Genomic DNA, 23,675 nt, shown 5'->3' with positions numbered 1-23,675 from the left:
TGGGGAGGGCTTCAAACCAGTGAATATAAGTGTTGATTCACATTCTTCCACTGGGAAATCTGTATTGGCGGAGGTATAAGTGGAGGTTAGAACTGCTATGCTCAGCAATGCCAAGCATGAGGCCTTAACAAACTTGAGTACAGTTTGGAACATGTTAAAATGGAGATGTTTATTAGACACCCAGGTCTAAATGTCAAATATGCAATTTGAAGACTGGAGTTCGAGAAAAATGGGATAAATATGTAAATCTTCAACATAACGTATTTTAATCCTCGAAATGAGAACCAGGCATGGTGGTGAAGGCCTGTAATCCCAGTGACTTGGGAGGTTGCCGCAGGAGGTTCTCAAGTTCCAAGGCCAGCCTCAACAACTTAGAAAGACACTGTCTCAAAATAAAATTTTAAAAGGGTGTAGCTCAGTGATAGAGCCCCCAAGGTCAATCCCCATACCACAAAAATAAATACATAAGAATGAAAGAAATGAAATGAAATAAAGGTGTTCTCACCAAGGAAATGTAGAGAAGTCCAAACACACAACCTTGGGAAGAAATGAGCAATCAGGAAGAAACTAGAAGAAGCACACCATTGCATAACGGAAGCAAAGAAAATGATCCAAGGGAGAAGTGGTCAAAACTTGACTGAAGATCAAGCAGGAAAAGCATGTATTTCTCAATACGGACGTCACTGCTGGATCTGACAGTTTCAGCAAGACTGGAGTATTTTAAACAGTATTTTAAACAAAATTGAAAAGCTCATACAGTAAACCCTTCTGAGGCCTTCAACTCTAAAAAGGAACAGAGAAATTGGAATAGTAACTAGAGAGAAGTGGCCTAAGATTTAATCATCCTGAAGCACTTGAGACTTTTTTAAAAAATACCATCAACTTATTTCATACTGTTTTAGAATAAGCAAGGAAATCCCCCTATGTTCTGTTTCAACTGTCTCTACCTCAGAAATTATTCTGCAAACAAAGAAAGATTGTCAGCTTACACAGGGCACAGGGCATTCAACTCTTAAGAGCTAATGAAGTCACTACAGTATTTCCCACATCATTTAGCCCACCAGGAAAGAAAGGTGCTCAGTAACTTGCCCAAGGGACCCACCACAGGTCCCTCAAAGAAAAGGCAAACACCAGACTCCTTGTTATTTATCAAGAACAGTTAGAAGGTGAAATCATGAGTAATTTTCTCCCTGCTAAAAACGTACACCTTGAATGTTTTCTAATTATGTATGTAAATGTGATGCCTATGTTAATTTCCTGGTGAAATTTCACACAACATCTGGGCCAAAGTGTATTTTGCATTATCAAAAAGGATGAACCAGAAGAGGTAAAATGTATGGCAAAGTCTTTACTTTTAAATGATTATCATCACACCAAATAATAACATGTAACAAATTCTTGAGTCCTATCATCTAATAATTTTGATTAAAATAAACTAACAGCAGCCCAAACAAGTATGTTAGTATTCATTGTTCTAATCCTTAGTCAGAATGGACGACTTTAAGGCTGGCTGCTGCTTCAGACAAGTTACAAATAACTATTTACTACTTTTTCATAGATAAAGCCCCTGACCTTCAAGAAAGTATAAGGGAAAAAAATTATTTAATCCCTTTCTTTCTTCAAAGAATTGTTTTTTTTCTACTAGATCTAAGAAAGAAAAAGTCAACATTGATACATCCATTGCTTGAGCTAGAAGGCATAGGAAAACAACAACACATACTCAGTAAATTCCTAAGAAGGATGAGGTAAAAAGATGACACCTTTGGATAAGGACTAAGGCTGTACAAAGAAGCTAGATTTGCTACTCTCCAAAAGGGACCTACTATATCATAGAGAAATAATTTAATGCCTTTCTAAGAACAGAACCCAGGCTCTGCTAAAGCTCCACATTCCTCAAGGCACTTCACGTTCTGAAGTGCTAACCAGGGAATAGGTGCTTCTTTCTCCTATCCATTTATGCGGTAGTTTTCATGGATTTCTGGTCGGATGTCGCAGACAAAAGCCAAGAGATTATCCAAGACTTCGTCCCTGTTCTGCCGGAAGTAGGTTTGCAGGATGGTCATCTTTTCCTGGGTCTCCTTCTCCACTTCAGTGCTGCAGCTGCCATGGGATCCCAGTGCCTGGAGCGGAGATGTAACAACACAGGGAATACCATTCAGTAAGCAATGAGCTAACTTCTGGAGAAACCCAAGCACATCAATGAATAAATCAGTAGTAGGTGCTGTGACCCTGCGACTGAAGACCAGGTGAGGAAACAGGCCTTCCCACGCAGAGTTAACAGGGAACTACATCCAGCAGAAAGCAAGCTGCAGAGCAGCTCCACTGCCAGGAAGTCACCCCAAAGACACAGCCACACTTCTCCAAGGTCCATCATATAGCCTTAACTAAAGACTAGAATCAACCTAAAGACTCAATGCTACAGGCATGGTGGCACAGACCTGGGATCCTAGCATCTTAGGAGGTAGGAGGATCACTTGAGCCCAGGAGTTCCAAACAGAAAGACTCAACAACCAAGGACTGGTTAAATCACAGAGCTTCTACACAACAGAATACTGTTAGCCAGGCAGAATAGTGCAAGGTGTAATCCCAGCGACATAAGAGGATCACAAGTTTGTGGCTCACCTCTGTAACGTAGTGAGATCCTGTCTCAAAATGAAAAAAAAAAAGAGGACTGGCGGGGGGGGAGCGGGGGCTGGGGATATAGCTCAGTTGGTTGAGTGCTTGCCTTGCATGCACAAGGCCCTGAGTTCAATCCCCAGAACCACCAAAAAAAAAAAGGACTGTAGCTCAGTAATAAGAGTGCCCCTGGGTTCAATCTTTACTACCACACACACACACACACTAAATAAACAAACAAATGGAAGAGAATACTGCTCAGCAATATGAAATGAACTGCAAAATATGCAGTTAAGGGAGAGGAGAAGCAAGACATAGTATCAGTGTAATTAGTATTCATATATTTTTGCTGTGGTTTTAAAAAGTGGGAAGCATTATGTTGTTTTTTTTTTAAAAAAAAAAAAAAACTATAATAAACACAAGGAAGATAAAACTTAAGAGGAATATACAAGGAGGTTTACCACCACTGATGTTTTAACTCTAAAGTTCAGCAAATTCACCAATTGAATTTGACATGAATATGACAGCTGTTCTTTCAAATATACCCAAAAGAAAACAAAAAAGAGTGTGAGGCAGGAGGATTGGAAGTTTGAGGCCAGCCTCAGAAATAAAACTTAAAATGGTAAGTGGCAGGGCTGGGGATGTCACTCAGTGGTAAAGTGCTCCTGGATTCAATCTCCAATACCAAACAAAAACACCACCAGCAGTGACTTGCTTTGAGGAGGATCCAAGGCTAGGTGAGAGGGAAACTAATTTCTCATTGGTGCTCTTTTTTATAAGTATGTATCTTAACTATTCTTCCCCCACCCGCCCCACTTTTTTTTTTTTTTATTGGTACTGAGGATTGAACCCAGAGTGCCCATGCCCAGCATTTTTTTTTTTTTTTCCTTTTTCCTCATTTTATTTTAAGACAGGGTTTTGCTAAATTGCTGAGGCTGGCCTCGAATTTGTGATCCTCCTGTCCCAGCCTTTGTAGTTGCTGGGATTACAGGTGTATGCCATGACACCAGGGTTAACTATTCAGTTCTTCTATTCACAAACTAACACATACTGATTTGTGAGTTTCCTTTTACTTACTTTCTTTCTTTTTTTTTTTTTTTTTGTAGTTATAGATGGACAGAATGCCTTTATTTTGTTAATTTTTATGTGGTGCTGAGGATGGAACCCAGTGCCTCACACATGCTAGGCAAGCGCTTTGCCACTGAGCTACAGCCCCAGCCCTCCTTTTACTTTCTTTAGTCTTTAAAATATAGTTGGCTTTTTGTTAACTGCCATACCTACTTACCATAACTTGACCAATCAGGTTCCGGAGAACCTAATTTTGACATTTTTCACTGCCTAATCTTCTCTTGCATCATTTTATTAAGATACACATATATATAAGCTAACAACAATATCCCTTCATGTTTGTATAATATTAGTTTTCAAAGCACTCTTGCACATTACTTCTCTCCAGAACCTATTGAGGAAGCAATCAACCTACTTTTTAGAAATTGGGAAACTAAGGCTCAAAAGGCAAAATGAATATACAAAGATTCAAACTCAAAGTCTTCCAAGTTCAAACTTAGGACTCTTCATACTATGAGTGTTTATAATACAGAAATAAACTGTTTCATAACTGCTTAGCTGAAATACTTAACAGCTTATATTTTTACACAGGATTATAGGGGAAAAAAACATTACCTCTGTTCCACAAATATAAATTGTATTATGCCAAGCTCCAGTAAATTGTCATAGAATACTGTTACCATAGAACACTGCTAAGAAAAACACACAGCTTGTGCTTTACAATGTAACACTGATACCACCTCCATAAGCAACTGTAGCACTAAAGGTAAAAATATGGACACAAGATGGCTGATCTGAAACAGAAGATGATTATTTTGTGTGCTGACAACTTGCAGTAATAATCAGCCCCATCAGAAAAACAGTTTTAAGCTTAAAAGCTCTGTAACTTCCCAGTGCAAAGATGACTGCAACTTTGTATCTCAATGCTAGGAGGAAGGCATCTGCCTTGACTCCCTAGACTTGGACCTGGAAGAGTGTGTACCTCAAACTACTGGGAGCCAGTGCAGAATGTGAAAATGAAGCAGGCAGAGGCAGAGGCAGAGTTGAGAGATAGAAAAGAGTCCTGAGGCATTATTTAAGCTCCTGGATCAGAGTCTTTCATCTGGGTCTTTAATTATATAGGCCAATAAATTGTGAAGCAGTTTGAATTGTGTTTTTTCTGCTACCTGGATCTGAGAATCCTGGCAGCATTTCTTTTCACTGTGAAATTCTCCTCCATTCATTCCCCTTTATAGAATTTTCCTTGCATCCTTTGTATTGCTGAGATCTGGTTTTGTACCATGACTGCATGCATCACAGAAGTCCATGCTGGTTGTAGATAATCTCTACGTACTTTACTAATGGGGGCTCCATTCCATTTATGTTCATGATCATCACAGTACTTTTCACAGCTATTATGTCTGCATGACTTGCATTTTATTATTGAGTCTCTCATACAGTAAGCTAAGCTCCATGAGGGCAAGGACCATGTTATTTCTAATTACTGCTGATCCCCCAGCACCCAGCATACCACTTGGTACATGTTAACTGTTTAACAGATTACTTGATAAATGACTGAATAAATGAAGATGAGGAGTCAATGTTAAAAAAAAAAAACTAAATAGATAAAACTGATCATCTTAAAAGATTCAGCCTGAATATCCAACAAAACATTCAAGCCAGGCACACAGTGGTGCGTGCCTGTAATCTCAGCAAGGCCCTACAACTGGGGACCTAAAGACAGGAAGTCTGCCAGTTTGAGGACAGTCTCAGCAACTTTGCAAGACCCTGTATCAAAATAAAAAATAATAAAGACTGGGGATATAGGTTCAATCTCTAGTATCAAAAAAAAAAAAAAAAGAAAAGAAAGAAAAAAGAGAGAAAGAAATTAAAAGAAAATTATGGGCTCCAGGTATGGCTCAGTGGCATGAGTACCTGCTAGCAGCAAGATCCAGGGTTTGATCCCCAGCACAAGAAAAAAAAAATAAACAAGTAAGTAAGTAAATAAAATACAATAATTAAATTTTTAAAACTACCAGAATTAGAATCTCTATCTAAGCCATGAAGAATTACTTTTAGAGTGTGTGTGTGTGGGGGGGGGGGGGGGGGGCAGGAAATTAAAGAAAAAACGTGAAGAAACAGGACCCACCGCAGCTTCCTTGGCCTTGAACTCTTTCTCCCTCTGCAGGCGGTACTGTTCAATTTCAGCCTGAGCTTCTTCTTTGGCCTGCTTCAGCCTCCGATTCTTTCCTGTTTTCAAAGGAGAAAGCTACATCAGGAAATGTTAAAAGACAAGTAAAAAAGCAAGTGGACACTGAGATGGTGAATTTTAACAGTGAACAGAAAAAAACTTAAGGCACAGCCCCAAGAGGTATACATAGGAAAGGCGGAATTCAGAACTAACAGTTTAGGTTTCTGCCTTCTACAGGTTATAAGTGATCAGACAAAAAGGAATGCCTTCATTGGCTGAGATTCAGTGAAGCTCAGTGGTAGAGTATTTGCCTAGCATGCCCAAGGCAATGGGTTTGATCCCCTGGAATTGGGGGGGGGGGGGGTCTTCCATAACTACATCCCATAAAAATGACAGGGGAAATAAAAATAAGATGTGTCAGAATATTTTCTCAATCTCAACTACTAAGAACCAACATAAAGCCAGACATGATAGCACATGCTTATGGTCCCAGCTACTTGGTAGGCTGAGACAGGAGACAGGATCACTTGAGTTCAGGAGTTTAAGACCAGCCTGGGCAAGAGAAAGACCTTGTCTTTAAAAAAAAAAAAAAAAAAGATGGGTGGCATTAGCTCTCTGAGGAACTCTTTCTCTGCCCAAGAAGTAAACACCTAACTTGCTGATGGCAACTGGAGCTCTGCTTAGGAGCTTACAGAAGAGGCTAATATATTCCCAAGGGACATCAAACTAAAATATAACTAATGAAACAGATGATGTAACACTGGAAACTAAAAACCATACTTGTAGCAAGGAAGTAAGCAAAGTACTGAGTGGAAAGAAGGCTGAGTGGGGAGTGAAACAGCAGGAGGAGCTGAGAGGCCAGGGGAACCAGGGGTTCTGGTCTCCAGGAGTCAGCAGTTTAATATACAGCTGGAAAAAAACCTCTAAGTTGTTAGAACCTATGTGAAAACAGATCACAAGTCTAGCTAACACATACTGTTTGTTTTGACTAGCTGCTCACCAAGCTTCTTGGATACCCAGAAGGAATTAAAAAAAAAAAAAGAAGGCAGTCCCAGATTATCAACCAGTGTTTATATAATTCGGGGCAAAAGACAACACCCTGCATCTAAAACTAAGCTATTATATATATCTCGGTAGTATCAACTGTCCAGCCCAGTTAAGCTATGGGGAGGAATGAAACTGATTTATCCAGCTACTGATTAAGAACACAACCCTGGACCTGTAATGACCCAATGACATCAACATTCCATAGTCTGAAACAATTAACAAGTCTCTCTAAACTATTTCTGCAAGTTTCTATTTACAACAGTACTATTTTGGGCTTACTACTGTAGGCTTCAATTCACCTGAACCTCAATCCTTCACACATATTCTCCCCATAAGTATAGTGAGCCATATTTCAAAGCCAAAAACATCTTCCAAACCAATAAGCTACAAAACATTTATGGCCCAAACTTTATGAAGTAGCTCCACCTCATTTCACAGTATATCACTCCCAACTCCCAGGGCTTCCTGAATAATCACTTAATACCATTTCTGACTTTCAGCACCCCAATGAGATTAAACCACAACACATTTTTTTTTTAATTTTAAGGTCCAAACCAATGACTTCATGAAATCATTTTATTTTACATCATGTGCTACCTCTTCCCAACTCTTAAATGAGCAAGCCAACCTTAGTCACAGATCCAGAAATTTTTTTTTTCAAATTTCAAAGCACTATTGATAACATTTTAAAATGTGTATTTGTCACTTAAAACAAACATATTCAGCAAATAAGAGCTCTCAGAGATACAAGACCTTGCACCAGGCTTAACAGTAGAGAAAGATGTAAAACATGACCTCCTACATCCAAAGAACTCAGTCAGCTATTCTTACCATTTTCCAAGTATTTGTCCCTGCACTTCCCCTAAATAGCCTCCCATGCTTCCCAATAAATAAACTTCTGTTCCTGAGAGACTCACTAGACAAACTCTAAAGAAGTCATTCTGGAAATACTGTTTCAAGGGCATGACTGAAATTATACTACAAAGAACACAAAACTTCCAGTCACCAAAGCAGTGCCAGGAGCTTCTTTCCAGCCCTAGCACCCTAGGAAAAAAAGCATTTCCTAGGAAATAAAGAGTATCATAATCCTCCCCACATCCATGCTTGAAATGCACTTGGAGGTGGGCTATCAGAGTCTTATACTAAAACAAACTCTAAGGAATTACTCAAAGTAATTTCTTGGTACTTTTACCCTGGCATAGGAAAGGAGGCCTCTAAACTTCAACTATGCTGCTTTCCAGCATGTAGTCAAATCATTTCTCACAGCCTCATTTTACAATCTGTAAAATGGGAGCAGACACATCTTTGCTTCAGATGAAAAATGGGGATAAAGCTAAATTAAACACAGTCCCCACTTCACAGAACTTAGTCTTGTGTTTGAGCCATGTGCATACATAGGTTACTGCACTCCTATGACAGAAATAAGCACTTGCAAGGGACTCCTAGTCTCATCCGCTGGAAGATGAATCAGGAAAGGCTTCCAGGAAGAACTGCTGACTAAATGTTGAGGTCTAAAGGAAGATAACAAAGAATAAATAAATAAATAAAGGAAACTAACAGAAAAGAAAAGGGGGAGGGGGGATGGGAAAAGATTCTTCCAATCAGAAGACCTATGCAAAGCTAGCAGGTAAAAACGAAGTTGTCTTAAAGGAATCAAACCGCTCCCCTGTGACGGAAGGAGAGTAACTCAAAGTGAGTACCCAGGGGCTGGGGATGTGGCTCAAAAGGTAGCACGCTAGCCTGGCATGCGTGCGGCCCGGGTTTGATCCTCAGCACCACATACAAACAAAGATGTTGTGTCCACTGAAAAAACTAAAAAAAAATAAATAAATATTAAAAAAAAAAAAAAAAACAAAGTGAGTACCCAAAGTGAGAGCTGGCAAGAACACAAAAGCAAGATCCAGAAACGCTACCTCCAACCCATTAGGGAATCTGGGCTTTATTCTGCTGCCACTGGACATTTGTTGATTGGAAACGTGGTGGGGCAGTCACGTTTGCATTTTACACGGATGACTGAAGTCCGGAGTGAGTACACAGTATAGCACTGGCTTCTTCCATTCCTCAGTGTAGACCAAAGGCACCTGTTAAACTCCTGAGCAACTCTACACTTCCACTTACCAGCAATGACCCTATCCAATATCTGCTTCCTTCGCGAGTAGGTGGAATACCATGATGGTGCTGCACCCATACTGTGCTGGCGCTTACTAGCCGCATTAAATTAAAAAAAAAAAAAAAAAAAAAAAAAAGGAATGAACGAGTTAGGCTGCTACAGAGGCCTCAAAGAAGTTGTGGTTCTCAAGATACTGGTGGAAGAGATGGGGGAAAAGGGAACGGACAGACATATCTTGGCGACTACGACTAAACGTGACCAATAAGGAATAAAACTCGGGTTTGGAGTCTGAGCGATCCTGTGGATGGTGGCTCCCTTCACTGGGCCGGAGCCTTCCAGAGGCGCAGGTGGGAGGGGAGAGAGTCTGGACGGCCCACGCCTTGATCCCCAGAAGGACGGAAATCCATACCGTGTCCCCACCCCATTTACTACCCCACATCGACACCCAGGCCCCCACCCCATTTACTACCCCACATCGACACCCAGGCCTTCCTGAGCCTCGGCTCCACTCAAAGGGCCGCGACAGTGACCCCGTTCCTCGCAGCTCGGGCCTCAGCCGCCTCCCACTCCCGCGGCCCGCGGCCTCCACCAGCTTCCACCCTCGCCTGGCGGCGGGCCCTGAGACTTACGCTTGCGGGCCTCCGACACCTTCTCTGCGGCCCGCTTCTCCGCCTGCAGCAGCTGCTGGATCCCCTGCGACTGGCTGGCCATGGCTGCGGCGACTCAGAGGGCCAGGCAAACGGCCTAACTAAAGCCACGGCCCCCCGGGTCAGCTGACCCACCGCCCAAGCTCTGCGCCTGCGCCTTGAGACGGCGCCCCCACCCCGTCGTCACGTGACCCCAGCAGCGTCGCGTCAGCTGACGGTTTGGAAGTCCTGGGCTCACGCAGGATGGGGCGGGGAGGAGGAGCCTAAATGGAGCGCCGCAACTGCGCCTGCGCGATGTCAGGGCTCTCTTCCGAGGTCCGGGCCCATCGATCGACAAATTCTGTCAGGAGGTCCTTGTAGTCGCACTGCTCTGTTGTGATTGCTCTATTCCCTTACTAGTATGCCCACATTAAAGTTCATAGCCAAAGAATATCACTTTTTCCTACTTTCCACACTGCTCTACTGCCGGTCTACTCTCTGCCTTTCTGGAAATTTCCTACAGTCTATTTAGGAGCACTTTAGGAAAATTCTTGCTAGTTTTGGGGAAGGAGTCCCGGGGTGAAGTAGGTCCCTACAGTGAACTGGGAACATAGCTCAGTGGTAGAGCGCTTCCTTAGCAGGCAGTGAGGCTCTGGGTTCCATCCCCAGCCCCACAAGGTGGTACTGGTGGAAGGGGTTGGAGCCAAGTCCATTAGTAATCTGCAGAGTGGATTTTCCGACGGGTCACTGCCCCTTTCTGAACCGAGTTCAGGAAAGGACTGCACTGTTTTCCATAAATGATAAATGAATGTCCAGCATGATTGGTAGTGAGGCCACAGCAGAGAGGTTGACAAAGTCCTCTGATGGAGCTCACAGTTTACAGACAAAAGACAGGTTAAGTAAAATGCGTAGACAATGACAAACCGTAGTAAAGTCACGAAAGAAATACACGAGCTGCTTTACAAAGAGGAGGAGGATGCAGAAGGGGATGTGAAGGCTCTCCCAGTGAAGTGGCACATTTAAAATGAAGCCGAATGCCATTTGTGGTGGCCAGGCTTGTGATCTCAGCAAGCAATCCCAGCGACTGAGGCAGAAGAATGGCAAATTCAAGACCAGCAGCTTAGCAAGACTATCTCAAAAGGGGAAGGGACGCCGCTGGTAGTGTAGCTCGGTGACAGAGCACCCCTGGATTCAGTCCCCAGTACAGGAATAAATAGAGATCGGAAGGCCAAGGCTGTGGTAAAGGGCTTGCCTGGCATGCACCATGCCCTGGGTTGGCTCAGCACTGTGGGAGACATGAGCTCTGAAGAATACGAAATTACCTAGGAATGTATAGTGGCAAATAAGTTAGGGATGATTAGGAGAAAGGGACCATTATGTGTAGAGCTCGGGGGAGCTTGACTTGGCACAGATATGGTCCCCTGGCGCCCCCCAGGAAAGCAAATGGTTGCATTTGCATTATGACAGGCATTGTCCTAAACACTTGGCTTACACCCCAGGGCAATTTCAGGACTACCATGAAATAAATAATGATCCTGTTTTATCATGCCCGCACTGAAGTTGAGTGGATGAGTAACCTTGCCCATGGTCACGCCCCTCTTAACTGTCAGATGGGGTATTTCAGTCTAGTCAGGCTACAGACTGGAAACTCTGAGCAGCTGTGCCCTTTCTCAGGGCTCTTATAGTCTATGGAAAGGGCAAGATGACCTCTAGAGTTCACCAAGTACTGAGAACATAGGACGATGCCAGATTTTTTTTTTTTTAAAGAGAGAGAGAGAGAAATTTTTAATATTTATTTTTTAGTTTTCGGCGGACACAACATCTTTGTTGGTATGTGGTGTTGAGGATCGAACCCGGGCCGCATGCATGCCAGGCGAGCGCGCTACCGCTTGAGCCACATCCCCAGCCCCCCAGAATTTTTCTTATTATAAATATCTTTGCACTTCGGGAAGAGGTGGATTTATGGCTCAGTATATTTTCAATTATTTGATGGAAAGATGGTTACAATCCAGAATTCCTTTTCTTTCTTGATCTGTGAACCCAAACTTGATTTCTCTCTGCAACTTTTAAGTCCATTCAATGTTTCCTTGGAAGGTTTGTAAGTTTTAGTGTTCTCAGAAAACTCAGTTCACTCAGTCAATGAGCAAGGACAATATGCTCTTTTTTAAGAGAGGGATGAAGATTTAAAAAGATGATGGTAGTCCAAAATGGAGCAACCTAAATGTCCACCTACAAATGAGTGGACAAATAAAATATGTCATTCCCATGCAATAGAAAAATATTCAGACATAAAAAAGAATAAAGTACTGGCATAAGCTACAACACAGATGAACCTCGATAACATTATACAGTGTGAAAGAAAGTCGACACAAAAAAACACATACATACAGTTCCATTTACATAAAATGTCCAAGCCATGTGTGGTGGCATATGCCTGTGGTCCCAGATACTTGGGAGTCTGAGGTGGGAGGATCACTTGAGCTCATGAGTTTGAGACCAACTTGTGCAAGTAGCAAGACCCAGTCAAAGGTGTGTGTATATATATATATATGGCTGGGGTTGTGGCTCATGGTAGAGGGCTCACCTAGGCACAGGTGAGGCACTGGGTTCAATCCTCAGCACCACATAAAAATAAACAAAAATAAAAGTGTTGTGTTCACCTACGACTAAAAAAATTTTTAAATATGTACACAAAATGTCTAGAATAGGAAAATCTTTAGAGACAAAAAAAAAAAAAAAAAAAAAACAGATTAGTTATAACCAGGGCTGGGGCAGGGAAGGAATAGGGAGGGCCTGCTCACTCACTAGTACAGAATTTCCTTTTAGGGCAATAGAAATGTTCCAGGATTAAAAAGTGGTGGCAGTGGCATATCCTTGTGAATATAAAAAACACTGAATTGTATACTTTAAAGTGTAACCAGTATGGTATGTGAATTATATCTCTATAAAGTTTTTCTTTTTTTTTTTTTTTTTTACTTAAAAAGCAGAGAGAGATGAGGAAGTTGGACGTGGATCCTTTGCACAGTTTCTAGTCTAATAAGTGCCAGCAAATGGAAGCTGTTGTTTTAGCTGGCTAGGGGATAATTGTTCAATTTGCAAATCTGGTTCTACACTTAACAAAAGCCTTCACATTAGGGTTCCTATAACAGCCCAGTTCCTCAGAGCATCTAAATATCTACACATTCCAGAATTCTTTTCCTGGAAGCATTCCAAAAGTTTATTGTGTAAAGAAAGAAACACTAGACAATCCCTCCTCTGAAATGTCAGACTGGTTTGGATTTTCTGAAGATCAGAGTGGGTGTTTGGTATCAGAACTTGGGTCCCCTGAGGAGGCGGCCTGTAATAACAAGGAAATGAGAGTGAAGCAATTGCCCTCAGAGGTGGGCCTTCAAGTCTTGAGCAGCAGAGTAGAGCAAAAATTCACAAAGTCATCTCAAGGGTACAGAGTAGATGGCTGGCCTCCTTCCCTTGACCAAAGAATGTATTAGCACATCTAAGAAAAAAATGTGCACACTCTGAGGTGGGTTGTTCAGACACAAGTTGGAAACAAGGGTGGTCTCCACAGGTCCAGTTTAGCTGTGCATCAGAGAGGCCAAAAGAATAGGCTGCATAGTTGAAAATCCCAGCCATGCATACTTCAAAATCTCAGCCTGTCCTTCACTTGCTGGTTGACCTTGAACAATTATTTCACAATATGCTAAAAATTGGGCTAGTGATAGTGCAGTAGCATTGTCAGGAGAATGAAACCAGTTAATACATAGCTTAGAACATGCTCACAACTCATAAGAACACAGACATCTGGACCCCATAATAGTGATTTCTCATCCAAAACTCATAGGCCTTTCACTTTTATATATCCACCTGGTGCCTGTGGTTAGTGGAAGCTCACCTCTGACAGACTGCTTCCGGAGGATTTGCAGAGCCACTGCATACAGTGGACAGGTTGCTCACTGCACACAAAGTGAGACTGCTAAAATCCAGCCGGGGCTCCACCTATTATGCTCAGAAAGAACACTCTTTCCTTATTTATATAAAGTCTCCTTGGGACCTGAAGTGGACCTATGACAAAATCCGGGGTGAAGGCTTGACTATCCCATGGGAAACTCATGGGAGAATTAACTGCTCCATGGGGCCTCCTGGGAGACAGCTTCCTGGTCCCTGCCTCAGGTCGCCATGATATACACTTTCCACAGTGAAACACTGAGAATTAAACAGCCTACCTACCAGAGAGGCTGCACGCTTGTAATCCCAACAACTGGGGAGGCCTGGGCAGGAGAATCACAAGTTCAAAGGCAGCCTAGGAAATTTAGCGACACAGTGTGCCAAAATAAAGAACTTTTTTAAAAAGCTGGGGGTGTAGCTTTGTGGTAGAGCGCCCCCTGGGTTAAATCCCCAGTACTGCAAAAGATAACTAAAAAGCCCTTCCTCTCGATTTATTCTGAAAATAAAAAGACTGAGATTCGGTTCCTCAATTTTACCAGCACTGGAGAGATAATATCCATCCCCAGTGAGCCACTCAGCTACATGTTGCTATGATGACATTTACTTGCTATTTCAGACTCCACACAGTTAAAGATCCAGGATTGGCCAGGGTAATATTTTTTTCCTCTCTTGTCCCAGGAGCCGAGGAGCATGCCTGGAAAGGGATCAAGGAAATAAAGAATTGCAAATTATTCCTTGAAGTTAACGACCAGTGAGTCTGAACAAAGTCATAAGCAAAGATATATTAATAGTACTCCTTTCCATTCATTTGTTTATTTAAAATTGTGCATTGGGTAATGACCTAAAGGTAGGTGCCAACCTTTGGCCAAGCGGTATCTTGTGAGTAAAACAGACCCATTCCCTGTCCTCTTGAAGTTTGGACTTAATGGGAGGAGCAGCCTGTCTCATTCACAGCCCAGTTGTGCCAGGGCAGTGGTGTGGGTTGTAGACAGGCCAAAGAATGTACCCCAAGACAGCATGGAAGACATACGGCTTATTGGGGAAAGAGCTCAAGAGATCAATCAGTTTCCAGAAGAGTTCAGTGGCAATAGGCTGACAGATGGCACCCCTGTCCCTCACGGTGCTTTGCCAAGCAGTGCCTTCTCTCCCTTAGTGCTTTGTCCAGTGGTGGTCAACCAGATGAGTGACACGTATCCTTCCACGCTGCACCCATCCCCACTCAGGGGTTTTGTATCTTGGGCTGCAGAAGCAGTGACATTATCAGCATGAGTTTGCTTAGTTTGCTGGTAGGACCAGCATTCCGAGGAGCAGCTGTGGATGAGAATGTATCTTTCTATAGAGCATACTAACTTGCCCTCGTTCTCTGGGGACGTGAAAGAAAGCCAGTGTCCTTCAAGATAATATGTAGCTGGACTTTCCCATTGAGGCTTGCTTACATTGTTCCCTTGGCTTAGCTGGGTTTGGGGGAACAGAAAGGGGGCATTCAGGGGCATGGTGCTTTACTGTCCCCTTTTTTTTAGGGATTATCCACAGCCAAACAGAAATAACCCCCACAGAATGTATAATGAAATGTCAAATTCTCTACAGGTATAATGACCAGTTTGGGAACTGTTATGGTGTAGACATGTGGCATCCCCCAAAAGCTCACGTGTGAGACAATGCAAGAGCATTCAGAGGTAAAATGATTAGGTTATTGTAACTTAATCCGTGGATTGATTCACTGATATGGATTAAGTGAGCCATAACTGCAGGCAGGAAGGGTGTGGCTGGAAGAGGCTGGTGGCGGGGGCACGCCTTTAGGGGTATATTTTGTCCCTGGTGAGTGGAACTCTCTGCTTCCTTGTTGGCTTGTCCTGAGCTGCGTTCCTCCTTCAAGTCCTTCTGCCATGATGTTCTGTCTCACATTGGGACTGGAGTTGACCATCTAGGGACTCAAACCTCTGAAACCATGAGCCAAAATAAACTTTTCCTCCTCTGCATTGTTGTGTCAGCTCTTTTGGTCACAGTGATGGAAAAGCAGACAAACACAGGAACACTAGGCACATGTGGCTATTGAGCACTTGAAATGTAACAGTCCTCATTGGATACTCTCTGAGCACACAGCAAGTTTCAAAGAATTCATACGAAAAAGAAGGAATGTAAAACATTTCATTAATAATTTTTATTGATTTCAGGTAGATCTGAAAATATTTCAGATATACTGGAATGAATAAAAGGACTTATAAAAATTAACTATAACCAGTGCATCCTCCTTAGGATGGCCATTGTCAAAAGGAAGTAAAGGAGAAGGAAGAGGAAGAAGAAGAAAATTCAGACTTGATGAGCAGAACTGTAGTCCCAGCATTCAGGAGGCTGAGGCAAGAGGATCACTTGAGTCCAGGAGTTCAAGACCAGCCTGGGCAAAATACCGAACCTCCCATTTCAAAAGAAAGAAAGAAAGAAAGAAGGAAGGAAAGGTTATGGAGCAACAGGAATGCAGCCTCCCTCTGGCCCTCCATTCATACTCTTACATTGCTGGTAGGACTGCAAATTGGTGCAGCCAATATGGAAATCAGTAGAGAGGACTTGGAATGGAACCACCATCTGACCCCGCTATCCCTCTCCTCGGTTTATACCCAAAGCACTTAAAAACAGCATACTACAGGGACACAGCCACATCAATGTTTATTGCAACACAATTCACAATAGCTAAACTGTGGAACCAACCTAGATGCCCTTCAATAGATGAATGAATAGAGAAAATATGGTATGTGTATATATATATATATATATATATATCAAAATATATATACACACACACACACATACACAATGGAATTTTACTCAGCATTAAAAGAGAATAAAATCATGGCATTTTCAGGTAAATGGATGGAATTGAAGAATATCCTACTAAGTGAAGTAAGCCAATCCCAAAAAACCAAACCCTGAATATTTTCTCTGATAAGTGGATGCTGATCCATAATGGGGGTGGGGAGCATGAGAGGAATGGAGGAATTTTAGATAGGGCAAAGGGGAGAGAGGGAGGGGAGGGGGCATGGGGGTAGGAAAGATGGTGGAATGGGATGGACATCATTACCCTAGGTACATGTATAAAGGCAGGAATGGTGTGACTCTACTTTGTGTACAACCAGAGACATGAAAAATTGTGCTGCATTTGTATCCTATGAATCAAAATGCATTCTTCTGTCATGTATAACAAATTAGAAAAAAAATTTTAAAAAGAAAGAAAAAAGGAAGGAAGGAAGGAAGAAAGGAAGGGAAAAGAAAAGAAAAACTAGCAAACACCAAGTGCTGATGAATTGAAGATGAGAATTTTGTACATTTTTGGTGGGAATGTTAATGGTATGGTCATTATGAAAAACAGTAAACCATTTTTTTTCAAAAAATTAAAAACAGAATTGCCTTATGATCCACCAGTTTTACTTCTGGGTATATTCTGAAAAAAAAAAAAAAAGAAACCGAGAGCAGTATCCCAAATATTTGCCACGTTCATAGCCACATTATATACAAAACACCAAAGTAGAAGCAACCCAAGTGTTCACCAATGGATGATGAATTAATAAATAAAATGTGGCACATATCTACCTGCAACAGGTTATTCAAGTTCAAAAAGGAAGGTCATTTTGACATGTGCTACCATGCGGACGAAACTTGAGGACATCATATTAAGTGAAATAAGCCAGTCACAAGAGGACAAATACTGCACAAATCCACTTGTCTGAGTTGTCAAATCCATAGAGACAAAAAGCAGAGTGAGACGAAAGGGAATTAGTGTTCAAGGAATGAAGAGTTTCAGTTCTATCTATGAGGGTCATGGTGGTAGATTTCTTTTCTTTTCTTTCTTTCTCTCTCTCTCTCTCTCTCTCTCTCTCTCTCTCTCTCTCTCTCTCTCTCTCTTTCTTTCTTTCTTTTTGGTACCAGACATTGAACTCAGGGACACTGAATCCCTGAGCCACATCCCCAGCCCTATTTTGTATTTTATTTAGAGACAGGGTCTCACTGAGTTGCTTATTGCCTCGCTGTTGCTGAGGTGGCTTTGAACTCACGATCCTCCTGCCTCAGCCTCCCAAGCCACTGGGATTACAGGTGTGCGCCACTACGCCCTGCAATGGTGGTAAATTTTGTTAGGTATATTTTACCACAATTAAAAAGATTTTTTTATTTAAAAGCCGAAAAAAAAAAAAAAGCAATTCCACCTTTTCTCTTTATTTGTTGAAATGTGCCAATAGGAAAATTTAATATCACATGTGTGGCTCACATTGCATTTCTGTTGGTGCTGCTGCTCTAAAGGAAAAGAATTTTCATCTCTGAAGGATTTTAACAAAGGAACTTGCTGCAGTCAGGAAAACCCAGGGAGGTGTCCAGCCAAGTTGGAGGAGTCTTTATGGAGTGAGGGGCCCGAGGTCAGGAGGGGTAGAGAACTTTAGAGGCAGAAAGGACAAGTGGGGTAAGGGCCTGGAGGCAAAAGCGAACATAGAAATTTCCAGAAATAGCAATGAGGCTGGGATGCCCAAAGAGAGGGGTAGAGGTCTCTGAGATGAGGCAGGAGGCCAGCTCAGGTGGGGCCTGGAGGCCTGGCTGAGGACTTTGTTCTTCCTCTTAAAAGCAGAGGAAGGCATCAGGGGGTGACAGGGATGCCTTTGAAAATATTGCTGTCATGTGCTGCATCTGCAGTGGAGGTGACAAGAGAGAGGGACAGAGAAAGACAGACAGACAGTGTGGCTTTTGTTCTGTTGGAGTAAGTGAGGTTTCGTATGTACCTAAATATAGTTGAATTTTCATACTTTCTTAAGAGATGGGCAATATTGAACTTGATTTGAAGCCTGTGCTCCTGGAAATTGCAAGTTAAGAAATCCCCCAACCTCTTGCCATCCCAACTCTCCCTCTCCTTTTGTGTTTCTGGAAATGACTTACTAAACGAGCCACTCCTCCCTTTAATTTAGGTGGGGAGACACTTCACCTTTATGTTCTGTGTCTCATGAGCCACTAACTACCTAAGGTTAAAATTGTATGTCCTTCTGAAAGCAGCCAGGCCCATGGACAAGCACTTCCTGTTCAGCTGGCTGAGACTTCCTGTGATTGCAAAACTATCCCGGGTGTATGTCACCCCACCTGGCCCTCTCCTCCTCCTCCATGGAAATGTCTCAGGCAAAGCCACCTGACCAGAGCACTCTGATCGTCATATCTGGATGGCTTTTCCTCCTGCAGTAGCCTGAATAAAATCATCCCCTTAATTGTCCCTCACATTTTGTCTTTGACATCATCTTTCAGATAAATGAATTCATAAATCAGAACTTCCTGGTTTGGAAAATAGAATCCTGGCTCTTATGTGCAGAGCAACAAGGGTGGATTCGACTCAGCAGAACACACCATTGGTTGAACATATTTTATGCACAAGGCACTTTGTTAGGCAATAAATTGTGGGCTTAAAAAAAAAAAAACTGCCAGAAGCAATATATTACCCATTAAGTAAATTATCACCAGCACAACTTTTGTTGAGCTCTTCTAACAACCTTCTGGGGAAAAAAAATCCCAGATATTTTTTATTATCTTTATGATCTTTGCCATAGTTTTCTCATTTGTAAAATGAGAACAGCAGTGCCAGGGTAGGGAGGTGGGGAGGGTCAAGGACACAATGAGCAAATTGTCAGCTGTTAGGCAAGCACTTTTAAGTGCCTATGCTTGGGTGGAACGGGGTGGGTCTACCCCTTTAAATGACTATTAAAGCTCCTTCAAAGTTGTTTTTTGTTTTAGCTAAGGCCCTTTGGAGAAACTTAAAAGGAACCAGTCAAAAATCAAAGAATCGCTCTGACTCCCTCTTTTTTTTTAATTTTTTAGTTGTTTTAATTAGGTATACATGACAGTGGATCGCATTTATGCACTTTGATATATCATACACAGATGAGATATAATTTCATTTTTCTGAGTGTACATGTTGCAGAATCATATTGGTCATGTAGTCACATATACACATAAAGAAATAATGTCTGTTTCATTCTATTATCTTTTCTATCCCAATCCCCTCCTCTCCACTCCCATCACTTCCCTCTACCTAATCTAAGGTATTCTTCCATAGTTCCCCACCATCCCAGCCTTACTGTGAATTAGCATCTGCATATTAGAGAAAACATTCGACCTTTGGTTTTGTGGGATTGGCTTATTTCGCTTAGCATGAGATTCTCCAGCTCCAACCATTTACTGGCAAATGCCATAATTTTACTCTTCATTAAAGCTGAGAAATATTCCATTGTGCATATATATCACATTTTCTTTATCCATTCATCTGTTGAGAGACACCTAGGTTGGTTCATAGTCTAGCTATTGTGAATTGAGTTGCTATAAACATTGATGTGGCTGCCTTGCTATAGTATGCTGGTTTTAAGTCTGACTCACTCTTTTGAGGTAACCTAGAGTATACTTAACTTGTTGATCATAAGACCAAATTCTCTGCCCAGGGGCATTCCTGTTCTCTATATTTTTAAACATGTGACTTATGACTTGAACTGAGCATGCTCAGGAGTGTGCCCACCTCAGCATGTGATGATGAGTCTGTCCTATGTGAGTATGTGTATGTTTCCTCCATAAAAGCTCCTGGCTTTCTTTGTTGTGGAGGCACTGCTTGGAGAATTAGCTCCAGTGTTCTCCTTCCTTGCTGAAGTAATGAACCTCTCCTCACTCTCTTATCTCCTGGTTGTGCTGATTGGCCTTGCACTCACCAAAGGGTGAGTCCACTGTGTTCGGTTACAAGACGATCATCTGTTGCAATCCCGGGAACATGCTGGAAGAGCCGTGTGATCCTGTGGGGGGTGGGGGTCACGATATGGTCTCACTGTGGGTGTTCTCTCCAAATCTGTATGTTGAAACCTAATGGCCAAGGTGACAGGATTACAATAGAGCTTTGGGGGGGCTGATGGGGCCATGGGGGCTCCACCTTCCTGAATGGAATTAATAACTTCACCAAAGAGGCCCCAGAGAGCAGTCCTGACTCTTCATATGCTTGGACAGTTAGAAGGCACCATCTGTGAAGCAGAGAGCCCTCCCCCACCACCAAATCATCTGGTGTCTTAAGCTTGGGTGTTCCGCATCCACAGAGCTGAGGAGTCAATTTCTGTTGTAATTTACCCCATTCTAAGGTATTTTGTCAAGGCAGAATGAACTAAAATGGGGTGAGAGGCCATTGTATGTGTGTGAAGTAAGAGGGAATGTATATTTTGGTTCCAAGATGGGAGTCCTAGGAGCATCTTTGGTCCTGATGTTTTATCTTTGACCCCAGTTCTGGACACAAGAGCATCCAAAACTTTTAGAATCTCCAGAGGGAAGTTTTTCATATGCTAATGAGATGTCTGGCTGAATCCTCACATTTTTCAGGATGGGGGCTGATCACTAGAAAAGCTAAATCCAGATTATAAACTTGGAACTTTGAGTGCCACCTCCCATCTCATGGGAAGGGCGGAGGAGCTGAAGATTGAGTTAATAATCAATCCTGTCTGTATATAAAAGACTCCATAAAAATCGCTAAAAGTTGGGGCTTGGAGAGCTTCAGATTTGGTGAGTTCATCCTCATGCAGGGAGGGTGGCGCACGCACCTCAGCTCTGTGGAAACAGAAGCTCCTACACCGGACACCCTTCCCAAACTTGCCTGTGCGCCTCTTCCTCTTGCGGTTCAAATGAATCCTTTATCCTGTCCTGCCCCATACAACAATTGTGCTTCCCTGATTCCTGTGAGCTCCCATCGCAAATTATTGAACCTAAAAAGGAATCCCCAGTTTGCAGCTGTATTAATCAGCTTTCTGTCACTACAAAGAAACACCTGAAGCAATCAATTGCAAAGAGAAAAGCTTTGGCTCACAGTTCTGAAGGTCCCAACCAAAGATTAGGTGGCCCCTTCGCTTTGGGCCTCTGTTGAGGGCAACATAGAAGGGTGGGAAGGTGTGGCAGAACCGACTGCTGTCATCAGGGGCCAGAAAGAGGCTCAGATTTGGTTCTCACAACCCCCTTGAAGGGCATGGCCTCAGTGACCTAATAACTACAAGGCCCCATCTCCTAGGGGTTCCATTGCACCCCAATAGTGCCACCCTGGGAACCAAGTCTTTAACACATGGATCTTTAGGGGACATTCAATGAAGCCATATTAGAAGCCATGTTAGACAGAACTGTGGACCACCTGCAGACTCACTACTGACTGTTGGCACCTGACACAGGGGCAGTCTTGTTACTGTGGGGTGTACAGTAACCCCAGGTAGTGAGTGAGTTGTAGGACACCCACCTGATGTGCAAACAGTTGGAGAATTTTGTTTAATGCAAAGGAAAACACCACACGCACAAGGTGTCAGAAGCTAAGAGTGTTGTGAGCAGAGAAAGGAGTTCCTCCTAGTACCATAAGAAGAATCTAGACCATACGGGGCACTTGCCACTCCTTCAGTCTGCTTAGGAGGCTGATTCTTGCACACAGTTACCGTCATGCTCTTGTTCACAGGACCCGCAGCCCAGCCCTGATGCAGCAGTGATTGTCACTGCTCTACTCATTCCCAGTGACTCTGCGTGTGGGTGTTGGGGACATAGGGATTGAACTCAGGGGTGCTCTGTCACTGAGCTAGACCCCCAGCCCTTGGTATTTTACTTTGAGAAAGAATCTTGCTAAGTTTCCCAGGCTGGCCTCAAACTTGGAATCCTCTTGCCTCCGTCTCCTGAGCAGCTGGGATTATAGGCATGTGCCATCACACCCAGCTCCCTGTGACCATATAGTGGGCTCCATCCCATTTCCAACTGCCAGTATCTGCACCCTTTTTATAAAAAGGATAAAAGGAAGCCTTTTTCTTCCCAGAGCTGAGGAAATGCTTCTTACCAGAATGAGACTGGGAATTAACAGTCCCAGAGAGCAGCCCTCAGCCATCAATTCCTCCACCTGGGTGAATGAGAATCTTGCGGATGTTTGGGGCTGGCCTTTCTCTCAGAGAATTAAATGGCTTAATATCGTTGTCCCCTTATCTATAGAGGAGATAACCCAATGGATGCCTGAAACCTCAGATGGTACTAAACTCCATATGGATTATGATTTTATACATAATTATGACAAAGTTTCATTCATAAATTAGAACTAGTAAGAGATGGACAATAACTAATAGCAAAATAAACAATTATAACAATATATTATGATAAAAGTTATTTGTAGGTGGCCTCTCTCTCGCACACGTAAAATATCCTATGACACAGACTATTGGATATGGAAAATAAAATAAAAAAAACCCGAAATAGTGGGGCCTGGGAAAATGGAATGAAAAAGAAAGCCATCCATTGACAGCGTTCATCCCTTTCAAGATAAATCCTTTTCAGATGCTGGCCACTGGTGGGGAGAAAGTGTTTCATCAAACCTAGAATAATGGTCTCTAGGAAACACTAATCTCTTCCAAGATAAATCCTCTCCAGGTGCTGGCCACCAACCCCCAACCCCAAACCCAAATTCCTTAGTGCCCCAACTGACACACTCACTAAGTCACCTCTCAGTGTAGCCTAGACAAGCCTGAACTCCTCCTTTGAACAGTGGCTCATTTTCCGCCAGGAAAGTGGGTCCATCAGAACCATGACTCCATTCCTGAATAAAGGCTTCTGGCTGATCCGTGAAGTCTGCATCCGGCCCAGTCTTTTTGTGCTAACACTTCCCCATCTTTGGGTGACATGAGGTGGCACAAGGCCCGTGTGATGGGATGACCTGCCGTGAATGACCTGGGTTTTGTGACACAGGGCACTGTTGACCTCCTGACTAGACCTCAGAAGGAGACGTGTCTGCTTCATTTCTGGGGTGGGATAACGGGAGATTTCATCACAATACTCCGAACAGAGAGCCATTTAAAACTCATCACTTGCTTGTTTCTGGAATTTTCCATTTCACATTTTCAGACCTCAATTGACCACAGGGAACTCAAACCATAAAAGTGAAACTGCAGATAAGTGGGGTCAAGTGTGGTGTGCCTCTCCTTCCTCATGTCACTTCTGTCCTCTCTTATCAGTCTGCCTGCCCTCCCAGTTGAAAACTGATGCTCAAATCCTTGCTTCCAATAGAGCCCATACCAATACCAGGCTCCACTGATGGGGTGTA

At 42.7% G+C, this 23,675-nt stretch overlaps 1 protein-coding gene across 1 annotated transcript; it reads right to left on the bottom strand.

The window, feature by feature from the left end:
• Positions 1–1,333: 1,333 nt before the first annotated feature.
• Atp6v1g1 (ATPase H+ transporting V1 subunit G1) lies at positions 1,334–9,802 on the bottom strand. Its single transcript, XM_046451916.2, has 3 exons — positions 9,641–9,802; positions 5,813–5,913; positions 1,334–2,120 (listed from the first exon to the last, which is right to left on the bottom strand). The coding sequence occupies exons 1-3, from the start codon at positions 9,720–9,722 to the stop codon at positions 1,947–1,949; spliced, it is 357 nt and encodes a 118-aa protein (XP_046307872.1). The 5' UTR covers positions 9,723–9,802; the 3' UTR covers positions 1,334–1,946.
• Between the last annotated feature and the right edge of the window lie 13,873 nt (positions 9,803–23,675).

Source organism: Marmota monax, unplaced genomic scaffold, assembly GCF_021218885.2.
Source record: "Marmota monax isolate L192 unplaced genomic scaffold, Marmota_monax_Labrador192_F-V1.1 WCK01_AAM20220418_F8-fsc00020, whole genome shotgun sequence".
NCBI classification, from domain to species: Eukaryota; Metazoa; Chordata; class Mammalia; order Rodentia; family Sciuridae; genus Marmota; species Marmota monax.
This window is presented reverse-complemented; position numbering and strand designations above follow the sequence as displayed.